Genomic DNA, 13,771 nt, shown 5'->3' on the forward strand with positions numbered 1-13,771 from the left:
ATTAGAAACAGAATGAGTGACACATGCTGACCTTTTTGAAGAACAAGTAATTTCCAAGGTGCTCTTTAGAAAGGGGAGAGAGTGTGCAATGGTGAAGGATGATGACATCTGCTAGGTGTATTTTTTCCTCTCCAATTCAACTTAATCTGTGTGCAAAATTACCAGTTAGAGCCTAACTGGAAAGCAAGTTTCTAATATTGCCAAGGTTGAGAAAGAGAGTAAAGGAGGCCTTATAATTCAAAGTGAAGTTCAGAGGGAATTGTTTCTGATTGAAGAATTTCTTGCTTCACCTCCAGTCCAATAACAGATCAAACTCACAGCCAAATAAAGAAGTATTTGTGGGTTCCAGAGGAAAAGCTCCATCTTTGGAAAACTGAGTGCTTTTAGTAATTCTGCCCAACATTTCTATCCTGAAATATCAGCTCCTTTAGTAATATATATTTCCTAAGCAAAGTGATTCTCAAACTGCTTCAGGCAACAGAACCATTTGTACACTGGTGTGAATACCGGGAATTACACATACATATGCATGCTTAACATATATAGACATACACAAAACAAATATACACACATGCATATATATGATTATTTTAATAAGTCTGCACTAAAAGAGTTGAAGTTTCTCATTAGAGTCACTATAGATAAGTAAGAACAGCTGCTAGCTATAAATGTAAAGAATTTTATAAAAGAAACGGCAAAGGGAAAATTCTATATATTTTTGCAAATTATAAAATATTATTAGTTTATCTTAAAAGAAGAACATTTTAATTGAGCTTGGGGAAGACTTGCATATCCAGGAGAATGGTCTGAGAATCACTGTGCTGATATAATTTTACCATTCACTTAGATTTGCAATTCTGGAGAATAGTGTTTTTTTTTAAAATCATTCCTCCACACCTCAGCACTTTCAAATTACTTTCCTTTCAAGAATGCCTTTTAAAAAAATGACTTCATAACCAGAAATGGATGGTGATTCCCAAGGCTACAAAGGCCACAAAATCCTGGGGCTGCCCTTGGTTCTGCATGTGACTTCCCTTGGCCTGCACCCCTTAGGAAAGGCCCAGGCTCACTGGGTTGGGCATGCTTACCCTCCTCCGGAGCCGGTCCCGTTCCTCCCGGATGGCGTTCATGGTGGCCTTGGTCCTGTTCAGTTCCTCCTCTTTGCTGCACAGCATGGCAGTCAGGCTCTCATTCTCTTCCCTCAGCCCAGCCAGCTCCTTCTCCCAACGAGACCGCTCCTCAGCCAGGTTGGGATACAGATCCCGGCCGAGTACACCCTCAATCTCCTCGACTGTCTAGAAAACACAGCCGCGAAAACAAGCCAAGTGAGTGAGCTGGGAGCAAGGGGTGGGTAAGAAAACAGGCTGGATAGGAGCAGGTGTCCACAGAGGAGTGGGTTCTACAGCCTCTTCATTGTGAACCGTGATCATGAGTGGTGACAGCCTCAAGTTCTCCTCTCCCTATTTTAAAATCAGATTCTGTTGCTTGGTTGGGTCCTCCTCATCTGTGTTACCAGCAGTCCCCAGCATAAGAAACTGAGGGTCTCTTCCTGGCACTAAGTGTCCGCACCCATGTTTCTCTCCTTCACCAGCACTCCAGTGTCAGCAGGTACAGACCAGCAGACGGAAGCCAGTTAGTGATCCTGGCAAAGCAAATGTGAGGCTGTGTGCTTCACACAAAGTCTAACTTGAAGTTTCCTAAATTATAGGCCTCCTCGTTTCAGCTCAGCAGCACGAGAGGCCATGTCAGCATCTCCAGCTTTTTGTGTTCACCTCAGAATTCAGAGGGTGTGAGTGAGGTTCAGCCCCAAGATGTGAAAGACGAAAACACACCTCAGCGACACAAAAACAAGGAAGCTCATCATGGAAATTTCTAAGACAGCGGGGATTTAATTAATTAATAAGATAGCTATGAACTAAAAAGAGCAGAATCTTAATAATACTTGGAGAGTTTTAAAAAATTCATTTAGAACACTATTAATGGAGAAGAAACGTGCAGAGAATCAGAAAGAAAGGAAGAACACCTCCTACTTGCTTTTAGAAACTATTCATTCACATTTCTTGTCCTTGGGAAAAGGCAGCGTAGCCAAATGACACAGAAGAGCAGGGAGAATTAGTAGGTGGGAGGAGGAGGCAGTGAAGAGGTGTGATGAGAAACAGGTCTTGAAAACAAAACAAAACATATGGGATGTCACTTATGGCGGCTCACATTGGTTTCCCAATCATGCTGCCACTTTCCCCATGTTGTGCTTTGTCCTTCCTCTCAAATCTGAGGCCCTGCTCTGTCCCCTTGCTGGCTGGCAGAAATCCTTGGCTTCCTCCTTCCCTCTCAAAGCTGAGGCCAGGGCTATCACATTAAAATTAAATATAGGGCCAAGGAGACTCCAGACAAAGAAACACCCGTGGTTGCTTCTCTAAACCACATCAATGATATATTAATAATCGAGATAAATAAAGATGGAAAACCAGCTGTGCTAAAAATATGAATCACGGTTCATCTTGAGATACCACAGCTCTCTTGTGCAATCCAGGATTCCTGTTGATAGAGACTTGGGCTTAGAGTCCTAAGACATTTTTCAAGTAACACATCACATTTGCCCTTTACATAGGCCCCGCCCAGACTCTCCAGATTGGATCTCTATGCCTAGGTCACTAAGCTGTGGTGAAGTAATATAAAGATCCCAGAGGCCCGTATCAACAAGACTCCACATTCCCATTGTTCATGATGAGTCTGTGCAGACGTAGCAAATTCCTCTCTTTTTGTCCTCCTGAAGAGGTAAAATGAATGGATATGAAAGGTGTGGCTGAAACCCAGCACCAATGTGCTCAGGACACATGACTCACGGAGTCCTGGAACTTTCTCCAGTTAGCACTGTGAATTGATAATTCCTGAAATAACATTCTAGAGGCCACAAAGCTTTAATAAAACTTCCAAGTTAATCTTTGGGCTATATGATGAACCACACTAAAATGATGCGGTTCAATACTAGCCATCTAAGAGTTTCCAAGAAAATTGTCATTTTTGCTGCAAAGTCAGTGACTGTGGACATGACTTTTTCTAATGTAATTCAGCCCAACAAAAATTTATGGGGCACCAGCTTCCATCTGGTGGCCCATTCTATAAGTACGGCCTTCTTAGAAACACTCATTCCTAACAGGTAGTTGAGAAAACCACACTTCAAAAGATAGAGATCTGATTACTTCCCCCACGTGATCTCAAAGAGCCACACAGAGGGTGGGGAGGGTTTACCTTAATGGCCAAGTCACAGTGCTCGCTGGCCGTGGTGAGCTGCTCAATGTGCCTGTCCACTTCGGCCACAGACAGGCTGCAGCTGCTCTTCTTCCTGCAGCAGACGACATTCTCCAGCCCCGTCAGCACCCGCTGCAGCTCCGAGTTCAGGTCACTGCAGTTATCTGTGGTGAACATGGGCAGAGTGAGTGAGGCAGGCTGGTGGGCAATAAATGCTCTTTGCTTCGCTTACCATGAAAAACCCATTTCAGGAAAACAAGATGGCAACAGACCTTGGAATTTCAAAGTTTAATGCCAAGCAGCCTAATCTCAGGCTGCTGGCATTCCTCTGAGGCTTGGTGTCAGTGTAAAAGCTTGAAGTGGTTTGAGACCAAGGTCATTTTCTACATAGCCATGCCATGCTGAACTCTGTCTTTCACTTAAAGGCAGCCACAACTTGTTTGTTTTTTTTTTAAATAAGAACAAAGGAAGTGTCCCAGAAGGGGCTGGTGGGGGCTTCAGAAGCCTTCTGGTCAACCTTCCCGCTCAGCTATTCAGACAAGCACTGATTCCAGAGAGAGTGTCAGCCAAAAATAAATCTTACACTTTTACTAAACAAACAAAACACAGAAGCTCAGAGTTAGCAGACATTTGGCATTTAAAAAAAATGGAAACTGTGTAAGACACAGTCCTTGCCCTCAATGAGCTTATAATTAGGACTTTTTCTTGAAATAACCAATCAGCGTGTGATATTATTACAATTTAACTCATTTCTTCCACTGGGAAAAATAAACTGTTCTAATGAATTAAGTATTGTTCCCTATGCAATGTCTTACAAGCAATGCTAGTAAGTTGATTCTGACTTAAAAATCTGGGCTACTTGTAATTTCTGGATATCCAGAGTCAAATTAAGAATTATAATCTTAATGTGAGCTAGACACATCTTAATTTTGTTGGAAACAAATCCCCTTAATGTCACACACTGTACAAATAACCTGTTCTTTTGAATTCTATGCATCACCATGCCATTCGAATCTTATAGGAAGACAGGTGTTACTACATGCAATCTCTCAAAGTAATTCTTCCCCTATACCCAGCCTGATTCCTACATGAAAGAAGCTCAATGTCTTTAGTTTCCCTTCTTCACTCCTCCTCCCTTCTCATCACAGGTTCCATGTACTAAAATTAAAATTAAAATGGTCAATTGCTTTTGGTGCTAACCTTTGGAAAACTTCGTATTGTCATTCAACTAAAGACCAGACTCCTTACCAGAGTCTGTAAGACTCTGCCTGATGAAGACTGATGATATTCTCAACCCAGGCTGCACAATGCAATTCCCTGGGGAGCTTTCATAAAATCCCAATGTCCAGGCTCCACCCTAGCCTAATTAAATCACAATCTCTGGGGGCAGAGGGGAGGGCTTGGCCATTGAGACATTTTTTAAAGTTCCTCAGATAATCCTCCTGTGTCGTCAGGGTGAGACCCACTGATCCTGTCCTTGCTTCCTCTGTCCACCTTCCCCCTCAGCCACTATTCTCTGTTCACTCTCCTGGCCTCCTCTCCATCCTTGGAACATGCCAATCTCCTGCCTACCCCAGGGCTTCCTTTCCCTTTGTTCTTTCCTCTGCCACATCTGATTTCTACCCTAATCTCCACTTATCATTCAGTTGTAGCTCAAATGTCACCTTCTCCCGGAGCCCTTCCCTACTTAAAGCATGGGTTCCATCCCTTCTCCCTGCACAGTCCCTGCCCCATTATACTTCATGGGATTTATCACTATCTGATCTGACTTATGTGTTTATTAGCACTTCTCTATTAAAAAGTAAGCTCCATGAAAGAAGGGACTTTGATGTTCCTCACCATTGTATCTCCACTATTGTAGGCAATCAAAAGTTATTTTAAGTGGACAAATATAAATATCACATCATTATGTATTTAAGAGATAGTGAGACTAGAAACCTAGACTCTGTCAATAGCAACATGTCTTACAGCAACCTTATGCTTTTTGTCCTTGTTATAGATTATGCCCTGTGTTAATAACAATTCAGGAAGGAGGCCCTCTGAAGATGGAGGGCAGGTGCCCACCACCAACTCCAGGCAAGGAAGGCCAGAGCCAGGGCAGCACTGCTCAGCGACCACAGATATCAGTGGAACTATTTTCAGAGCATACTTAATTCCAGAGTAATAACTGGAAGAGTTTCTTGGAATGATCCTTTACCTTGAGGTACAGGGTTTCCTGGTACCCTGAACTGAAGTTAACACACACTCCTGAAGTACTGTATTTACAGTATTAAGTGATTATGAGTAGGGTGGAGCCGTTCCATATGCAGTTCCCTAGCACAGCCCTCATTCCTGCCCCCCGCCCCCACCCCATGCAATGATCACATTGCACATGTCTGCTGATGGGCTCTGTCAGCAGGACTGGAGAGGTGGAACCAGGCTGTATCCCGAGGATGCTGGGCTATAGGGAACAGGAAGAAGGGGTAGGGACCCAACTATTATTTCTTTCTCATTCTTCAAAGAGTCGCTGAGCCTGGCCTTAGGCTAGTAGTGGGGCACAAAGATAAATAATATTCTTCTCAACTCTTGAGGGGCTTGCAGATGTAAAGGTAAAAGCCACAATTCCTTCTCTTCGCTGACCAGTCCCCCACCCCTGGGGAAAGTACCTGTGCAGAATATGATGCAAGTATGGAATGGAGAATCAGGAGGACTAAGGAGGGAATTAAATTAACATAGAGACTGTAAACAGCTAGTGAGCATCTTCCCTTCAAACCAAGGAGAGCTATAAACGCTTTGTTTGGTCTTAGGAAGCCAAATATGTTAAACACAGGTTGAATAATGAACTCCACACACCCCAGTCTGTTGTCCAAGGAGTTTGGCAATGAGGTTTTACACAAGCCCCATTAATGAATGATCAGGTGACACTTGGTTGTTCTTTGTCACTGTTCCCTGTTTGGAGCCTCATGGAAGGACAAAGTGAATAAGCTGGCAGGAGTGATATTCTGGGTCCCTGGATGGAGTGTTGTCACACAGCACCACTCACTCACCACCACTCATCTGGGACCAGGTTGCTCAATACAGAGTGGAATCATCTTTCAGAGACTGCAACGTGTTCTTGTAAAGACAGACTTAGAATAAACTCTCAATTCCTTCCCTGGCCCTACAACACCATGGGCCCTGCCAGAGACTGAAACATCAACACTGACGGCTGAAGGAGTTAAGAGTCTCTATGAAAGATAATGGGGGTAAGTTAAGGAATCAGCTGAGACAAGGGACCAAGTGTGCTATAGAATGTACAAATGAAAACCATAATGAGATACCACCTCACACTCATTAGGATGGTCACTATATAAAATCAACAGAAAATCACAAGTGTTGGCAAGGCTGTGGAGAAATGAGAACCCTTGTGCCCTGTTGGTGGGAATATAAAAGGGTGCAACCACTGTGAAAAACAGTACGGCAGTTCTTCAAAAATTAAAACTAGAACCCTCATATGATATAGCAATACCACTTCTGGGTATATACCCAAAAGAACTGAAAGTAGGACTGAAAAAGATACTTCTACACCAACATTTACAGCAGCATTATTCACAATAGCCAAAAGGTGGAAATAACCCAAATGTCCATTGATGGATGGACAGAGAAAATGTGGTGTATATTGGCAGCCGTCCGTCTCGAGAGACGATGGTGTAGCTTCTTAAGAGTCTATCTGCACCGCCGAGAATGGCTGTGCAGTCCGACTCGGGAGTGACATGGTATCTGTCTCCTCCCGTGTTGAATCGACATCTTGCGATGACGCTGGAGTGTCCTCTCCAGTGAAGCTGAAGCTACAGAGTCTGGGCAGGGTGATATGGAGGGTCTGCTGTTGCCCATGCAGCAGACCCCCCCTCTCTTCGCAGCTGAAGGGTCCAAGGGAAAGACGGAGTCAATACAGCTTGGCTTCAGGTGCGCCGCAGGAGTTGCCGGTGTTGACTCCAACGTCAAACCGCCTTAGGGACTCCGGCTCCGGATTTTCTGTCGGGGTTTACTCCCTTAGCCTTTCCCCTGAAGAGGTATGCCGCAAGGCAGCGGAGGTTTTTTGGAGTCAGAGTTTTCCTTCTCTGATGTGCCCTGACTGGAAGATCGAGCCAGCGACACTTAGCTCGCAGACCGACGCTCAATCCACTGAGCCAAACCAGCCAGGGCTCGTGGTGTATATAAACAAAGGAATATTACTCAGCCTTCAAAAGGAAGGTAATTCAGACATGCTACAACATGCATGAACCTTGAAGACATTAACCTAAGTGAGAAAAATAGTCACAAAAGGACATTGTAGGATTCCACTTACATGAGGTACCTGGGGTAGGCAAATTCATAAAGACAGAAAGTAGAATAGAGGTTGAAGGGATTGGGGGGAGGAGGGCAACATTGCTTAATAAATACAGAGTTTGTTTGGGAGGGAAAGAAAGTTCTGGAAATAGTGGTGATGGTTGTACAGCTCTGTGAATGTACTTATTGCCATCGAACTGCACATTTGCCGTGGAACTCCGATGCTGACCCCTGGCTGTGCTGCGCTTTACGTAGAAAAGGTAATGGTGCAACTCCATGTCCAGAGAAAAAAGGACGCCATTTGTACCAAACATACATTCTTCTAACAGAGGTTCTTAATACCTCCCCACAGAAGAATCTGAGGTTGCATGTATCAAACAAAAGGGAAAACATAGTGATTAGGAACAGGGAGAGGCAGAGGAAGCAAACAAAAGTGAACAGCTGTTGGGCTGACTGTTCCACTTAGTCATGACATGAGCTTCCTGGCAGCCAGAGCAAAAATGAATTATCTCCCATCAGGAAGGAGGAAGCAGTCCAATTTCACAAGGGAGACTATGTGCTTTTAGCAATAGATGCTAGAAGAATTTAGGTACATGGGACTTCATATGTGGCATGAAGAGATGGGATTGCCAATCTCCTCAGCCACAGTTTCATACATATGTGAATTTCATAGGTTTTTATACAAACTGACAATTAAAATTAAGCTGCAGACCACTGAAGTATAATGCAAAGGGAGTTCTGGAAGGACTAAGCTCAGACAGTCTTGGCATCCTGCCTTTCGGTTGTCTAACTTCCTATAGAGATAAAAGAGAGCACATAGAAGAATAAATGAAACGGACATCTCCCTTCGACCAGAGGATGCAAATGAGCCACCTGCAGCCGAGATGTTTTGTTTGGAGGGCAGAGTTTGATAGCTGGCAAAGCCTTTAAAAAAAATTTTTTTTACCAGTTTTGAATGAATTGCAAACATTTAAAAACCATTAGACTTTATGACTATTCTTGTAAAATTAGAAGGTCTGGCCACACTGGGCCCCGCTCCACACACAGCAACAATCTATGCAGTGGCCAGCAGCTGGCCCCTGTGGACTCGGCATGGCTACAGAGCTCCATGGCTCTGCCCACATCTCTCCTCACCATTCGCTGCCCACCTCTCTCAGGTGAGCAGGCCTGCCTTTTCTGTGCTTTCTAAATGTAACTTTTCCCAGTGAGACTTCTGACAGGAGCTGGAGAAAAGACAGCTCAAGTTATATTCCTCTAATGGGAATCTAGAGCCTTGGGTTTTTCTGTTGCTGTTTGGAAGTAGACCCACGTACTTTGGAAATGTACTTGGCTATGAAATTAAGCCTAATTAGCATTCCAATTCAGTTAAACACATACTGGTGGGCTGGTTTTCTGCTTTTTCCCTCAGAGTCAACTAGGTCGGGCCTACCCCTGGAGATGCACACAATAAACTATAGCAGCACTGGCAGGGTAGCTAAGTTGGTCAGAGCATCATTCCAATATGCCAAGGTTATGGACTCTATTCCCGATCAGGGCACATACAAGAAGCAACCAATAAATGCATAAATATGTGGAACAACAAATCAATGTTTCTCTTTCTATCTCTTTCCCTTTTCTCTCTGTAAAATCAATAAATAAAAATTAAAAAATAAATAACCTATACCAGAATTGGTTCATTTTGAATCATTAAAAATTTTCTTTTTTTTTATCCTCACCCGAGGACTTGCTTATTGATTTTAGAGAGAGGGGAAGGGAGTGAGAGAAGGGGAGAGAAACATCAATTGGTTGCCTCTTGTACATGCCCTGACCAGAGACCAAATGTGCAACCTAGGCATGTGCCCTGAATTGGAATCAAACCCACAACCTCTTGGTTTATGGGATGATGCTTCAATCAAGTGAGCCACACCAGCCAGGGCTTGAAGCATTTTTAAAGGCTGTTTGTTTTTTGAACCCCCTATGAAATCCCTAACACAAATAAAAATACAGCTAAATGGGCTAGGTGTTAGAAACCCTCCCCGGCTATACCCAATTCTGTGCAACACATCTTTACAAGAATAAATCTGTAAAATATGGTAGCAGGTTCAAAACGTACATACTCCTGGGCTTGGCATTCACTTCACGGCTAGTGGTCATGTATCTGCCTAGTTTGGAAGCCTAGTTCTCCTCTTCATAATGGCTCTTCAGATTTGCCTTGAAATTTCCTTTTCCAAGAAGCCTTCCCTGATTACTTATAGTCTCCTATTTACTTCTTTCCTTGACGTACCATATTGTCTGTAACTACTTATTATTGACACATTGACCATACTAAGCCCAGCCCAGGGGAGCAGTGACCGTTCACTGGTCCATGTGTTTGTTCCCAGACACAAAATGCTGAGCATGGAGTAGCGCTCATCAAGGCCACATGAGTTGAATTTGTAAAGTCACCTTTTAAAAGTATCAAGTGTTTGTTAGCTTGCTTACTGATCATGTATCTTCAAGTCTAAGACATATCACACAGCATACCACACCTTGCTAAAAGCCTTATAAAACAACTCAAGTGGAAGAAAGAGCTGCAGATTATTTCAGCTTCAACATAGGTATTCTGCTAAGAGGCAGATGTGATATTCTAGGGATGAAACAGCTCAGAGCCTGTTGGGGCTCTAAGGTAATAACCAAGAGGGCTGATGCTTTCTTCCTTCTTTTTTTTTAAATCCTCATGTGAGGATATGTTTATTGATTTTAGAGAGAGGAATAGGGGAGAGGGAGAGAGAAACATCGATTAGTTGCCTCCTGTATGTGTCCCAACTGGGGACTGAACCCATAACCTAGGTATATGCTTTGACTGGGGATTGAACTAACAGCCTTCTGGTGCCTGGGACAATGCTCCAACCAAATGAACCACCCAGGGAGGGCTGGTGCTTTCTTTTTAGCAGTCCTCTCCACTCTATGTGCATCAAGGCCCTCCCTAACTCCCAACGAGAAATAAGCAAAATAGAACAAAACAACATAGAAAATGATAGCATAGGATAGTTGACTTCCAGGTCTGAGTGCAAGAAGACCAAAGGATCTGAGAGGAAAGGAGGAACAGAGTATCCACTGAGGTTGTCCCTGCGTGATATACACAGTGCCTGTGTCTGCCAAAGACAAGAGGATTAAGAATGACGTCATAATAGCTTAAAAACACCTCAACATCACCAATCATGAACAAACTGATATCTGAACCTCCTGCTGCAACATAGCAGTGAGGACACATTACCCATGTATATCCTTGCAAAAAATATTAACCTCAAATTTAATAATAAAGAAACAATCAGACCATTCAGATTAAGGGACTTTCTATAAAACTACTAACCTGGACTCCTCGAAAATGTCCGTGTTACTACAAAAGGTGGGAACGAGAGGGGAGTGAAGAGACACAGCAGCTGAACAGCATGTGTGAGCCTTCATTGGCCCCTGGACTAAACAAGAGCAACAAAAGACAGAGTGGGAGCAGTTGGGCCCATCTGAACATGCACTTTCCGTAACGTCGCATCTAAGTTACAGTGCTCAGGTGTGATACAGGTGCTGTGGGTCTAAAAGAGACAGTCCCTGTTCTCAGGAGGTTTATGCTGATACACTCAGGGCGAAGTGGTACTGTCTGCAGCCTCCTTTTTTTTTTTTTTTTTTTTTTTTGAGGTGATAAATGTTAACTCAATTTATTGTGGGTAATCATTTTACAATATATGTGCGTCAAGTCATTATGCTATACACCTTACACTTAGGGTTGTATGTCAATTATCTCAATAAACCTGGGGAACAAAAAAAGAGATAGGCATAAATAGGTAGGGATTCTGAACAGAAATGGGATGGGGTGGGGAAGGGGGGCAGGGAGTGAAAGAATGGAGCCAGGCCCTCAGCCCTAGGAAAGGTGAGAAATGGAGCTGAATGTGGGGAGACAGAGGTAAAGAGGAAAGAATTTTTCCTAAAAACACTATTACTCTTAATTATTAAAGAAAATAAATTGTTCATTCTAAATAAAAAATGCTAAACAGAAAAGTTGAAAGAAGCAAATAAAAGTGATCTATAATTCTCCAACCTTGTTTACTGCTCTTGGCTTTTTAACTATTTTTCTTCATCTTTTTCTATGACTCTATGGATCACGTTTTACACAATAGTTTCATAGTGTTTTTTCAGAAATATTCCTTAAATTATGATTTTTATGACTGCCAAAACTTCATTCTTGGGAAACACCAACATTTGGAGGGGGGGGTGCATATCGCAGATATTTTCCCTTAAATTCCTAGAAATAAAATAAATGGGTCAAAAGATAATGAATATTGACCATATTATTACATTGCTGTGAAAATATTATGCATTTCCATTAGTGAATTGTGCAACTTACTTTAAAATGGCCTAGAAAAAAAATTTCTGCATGTGTGCAAAATCACATGTGGCAAAATGTTAACTGGTGAATCTAAACAAAGGGTTTGGGGGGGGGGTTCATTTGATCTTTTATGTAAGTTTGAAGTTTTTTAAAATATCAAGTTGAGGGGAAAACAACCACCTCAACCCTCAAGGCAAGAAGGTCTGACATAGCACGCATACACTTATGTCCACATTTAACTCGGGGACCACTGTGATGATCAACTTCTCCATGCAGCTAGGAGCACAGGAAGTCACTGTCACACCTAAATTACCCCCGAGGACACAGGCACAAACCAGGGGGATCCTGCCCAGAACAGTGAGCCACCAGCTGCCACCCGGACAGGCCCCCACCTCACCAGGAAGAAGAATCTATTCTGCGTTTCTTTCCCAAAGAAAAGGAGGTTGCGTTTTCAAGACTTCTATTTTAGTCAAAGCTTATGAGCTTGAGGTTTGTTTTCATTTTTGCTGTTGTCGCTTGCAGTTTTTGACAGTTTGTTTCTCCACAGCAGTGCACTTGGTCTTAAAAATGGTGAAGGCATAAGAAAGATAACTTAACATCAACTGTCATAAAACATTCCTCCCGTGACTGGGAACCCAGCCGCCTGATACCTTTGCAGGACTATTCTCTCTGAGCTGCTCCAGTGCCCCCAGAGAATTCCCAGTCACCAACCACCCCACCCGGGCTTCTGTGGTATAAAAGTTCTGGCAGTAGCTTCTAGAGGCTACAACAAAACATATGTAGAGAAGTTCAAGTTCACATATAATCATTTTGCTTATTTGACTCTTAGTCACGTGAATTGGCACAGCTTTAAGAAGAAAGTACTTGGTGTTGTAGAGGATATGAAGAAAACTTTGTAGGTACGGAAGGGGTGCAAGTTAGCAATCCAGGGAAAGGCTTACAGATGACTCTGTACCTGTGGCTCTGAGAAGCCACCCTAAAGAAATAGAGGCACAGTTAAAGGGTGAGCTCCAGCCCCCCCCACTGCACACCAACGTCCCTCAGTCACCAGCCCCTGCCTCACCTCGGGCCTCACCTCTGACCATTCTCCCTGAAGCTTACCATCCTGAGGAGACAGAGTCTGTTTAGAAAATAAAGCCTGCTTGTTGTATCTTAGAAAAGGAGTTCACGAAGGCCAACAATTACGGGAGCTCATTCTGAACAAGTGTGGTAGATCAATGCCTTTCCATTTCTATCTTACAGCCCAAGTCTCCTTTGGGGACTGAAAACTACTCAATTGAACTGAGGGGAATATTCCAAAGTAACACAAAGTGAAGTGGAATGATGACCTTTCCTGCTTTCAAGTTGGGTTACTCTCCAAGGACAGTTCTGGGATGATTTTAGGTGGACTCCTCAGTCACGCAACCCTGTTGCCATTCGCAGACTCAGGGAGAGCCCTCAGTGAGTCGAAGTTCAAAACTCCTAAGACTCCCCTGGGTTTGCTTCTCAGGGCTGGCCAACTCTGTGAACCCCTTGGGAGAAATTAAGCCGCCTAACTGAAATAAGGAGAGAAAACGGCAGCAGAGGCTCGGCCTGCTATGTCAATGAGGTAGGGTGTTATTTTCAGTCCTGTCTACCCTTTCCAACCTGCGGACTAGTTCCTCAAACTTTCAGAAGCAAATTACAATCTGATTCTCATTTAAAAATTCTTTGCTGGGGGATGAATAACCATCCTGCCACCTCATTTCTAATGAAAAGTGAGTTTTCTCCAGACAGGCTGCCTTGCCTTTGTAAACACTCTCTCCAAGTCTGCAGAAATCGTTTTTGGAGGAGGCAGGGTTGTCTTTTCCAGTCCCTGCCCCTCTCCCCACTGGGAGTGGCTGCTTGACACTTTGGAACATTCTTCCTGAAGCC

The 13,771-nt window shown here is 43.4% G+C and overlaps 1 protein-coding gene across 4 annotated transcripts in view; it reads right to left on the reverse strand.

Moving 5' to 3' along the window:
• Nucleotides 1–13,771, reverse strand: part of MCC (MCC regulator of Wnt signaling pathway) — a 393,601-nt gene that overhangs the window by 63,087 nt on the left and 316,743 nt on the right. For all 4 annotated transcript variants that reach the window (XM_090276589.1, XM_090276588.1, XM_090276590.1 and 1 more), the window contains 2 exons: nt 3,250–3,413; nt 1,089–1,295 (listed from right to left, as the gene is read on the reverse strand). In XM_090276589.1, the coding sequence (XP_090132715.1) occupies nt 1,089–1,295; nt 3,250–3,413 (371 nt within the window). The remainder of the gene's footprint in view (nt 1–1,088; nt 1,296–3,249; nt 3,414–13,771) is intronic.

The sequence above is a fragment of the Furipterus horrens genome, unplaced genomic scaffold, assembly GCF_987537825.1.
Source record: "Furipterus horrens unplaced genomic scaffold, mFurHor1.1.pri manual_scaffold_5, whole genome shotgun sequence".
NCBI lineage: Eukaryota > Metazoa > Chordata > Mammalia > Chiroptera > Furipteridae > Furipterus > Furipterus horrens.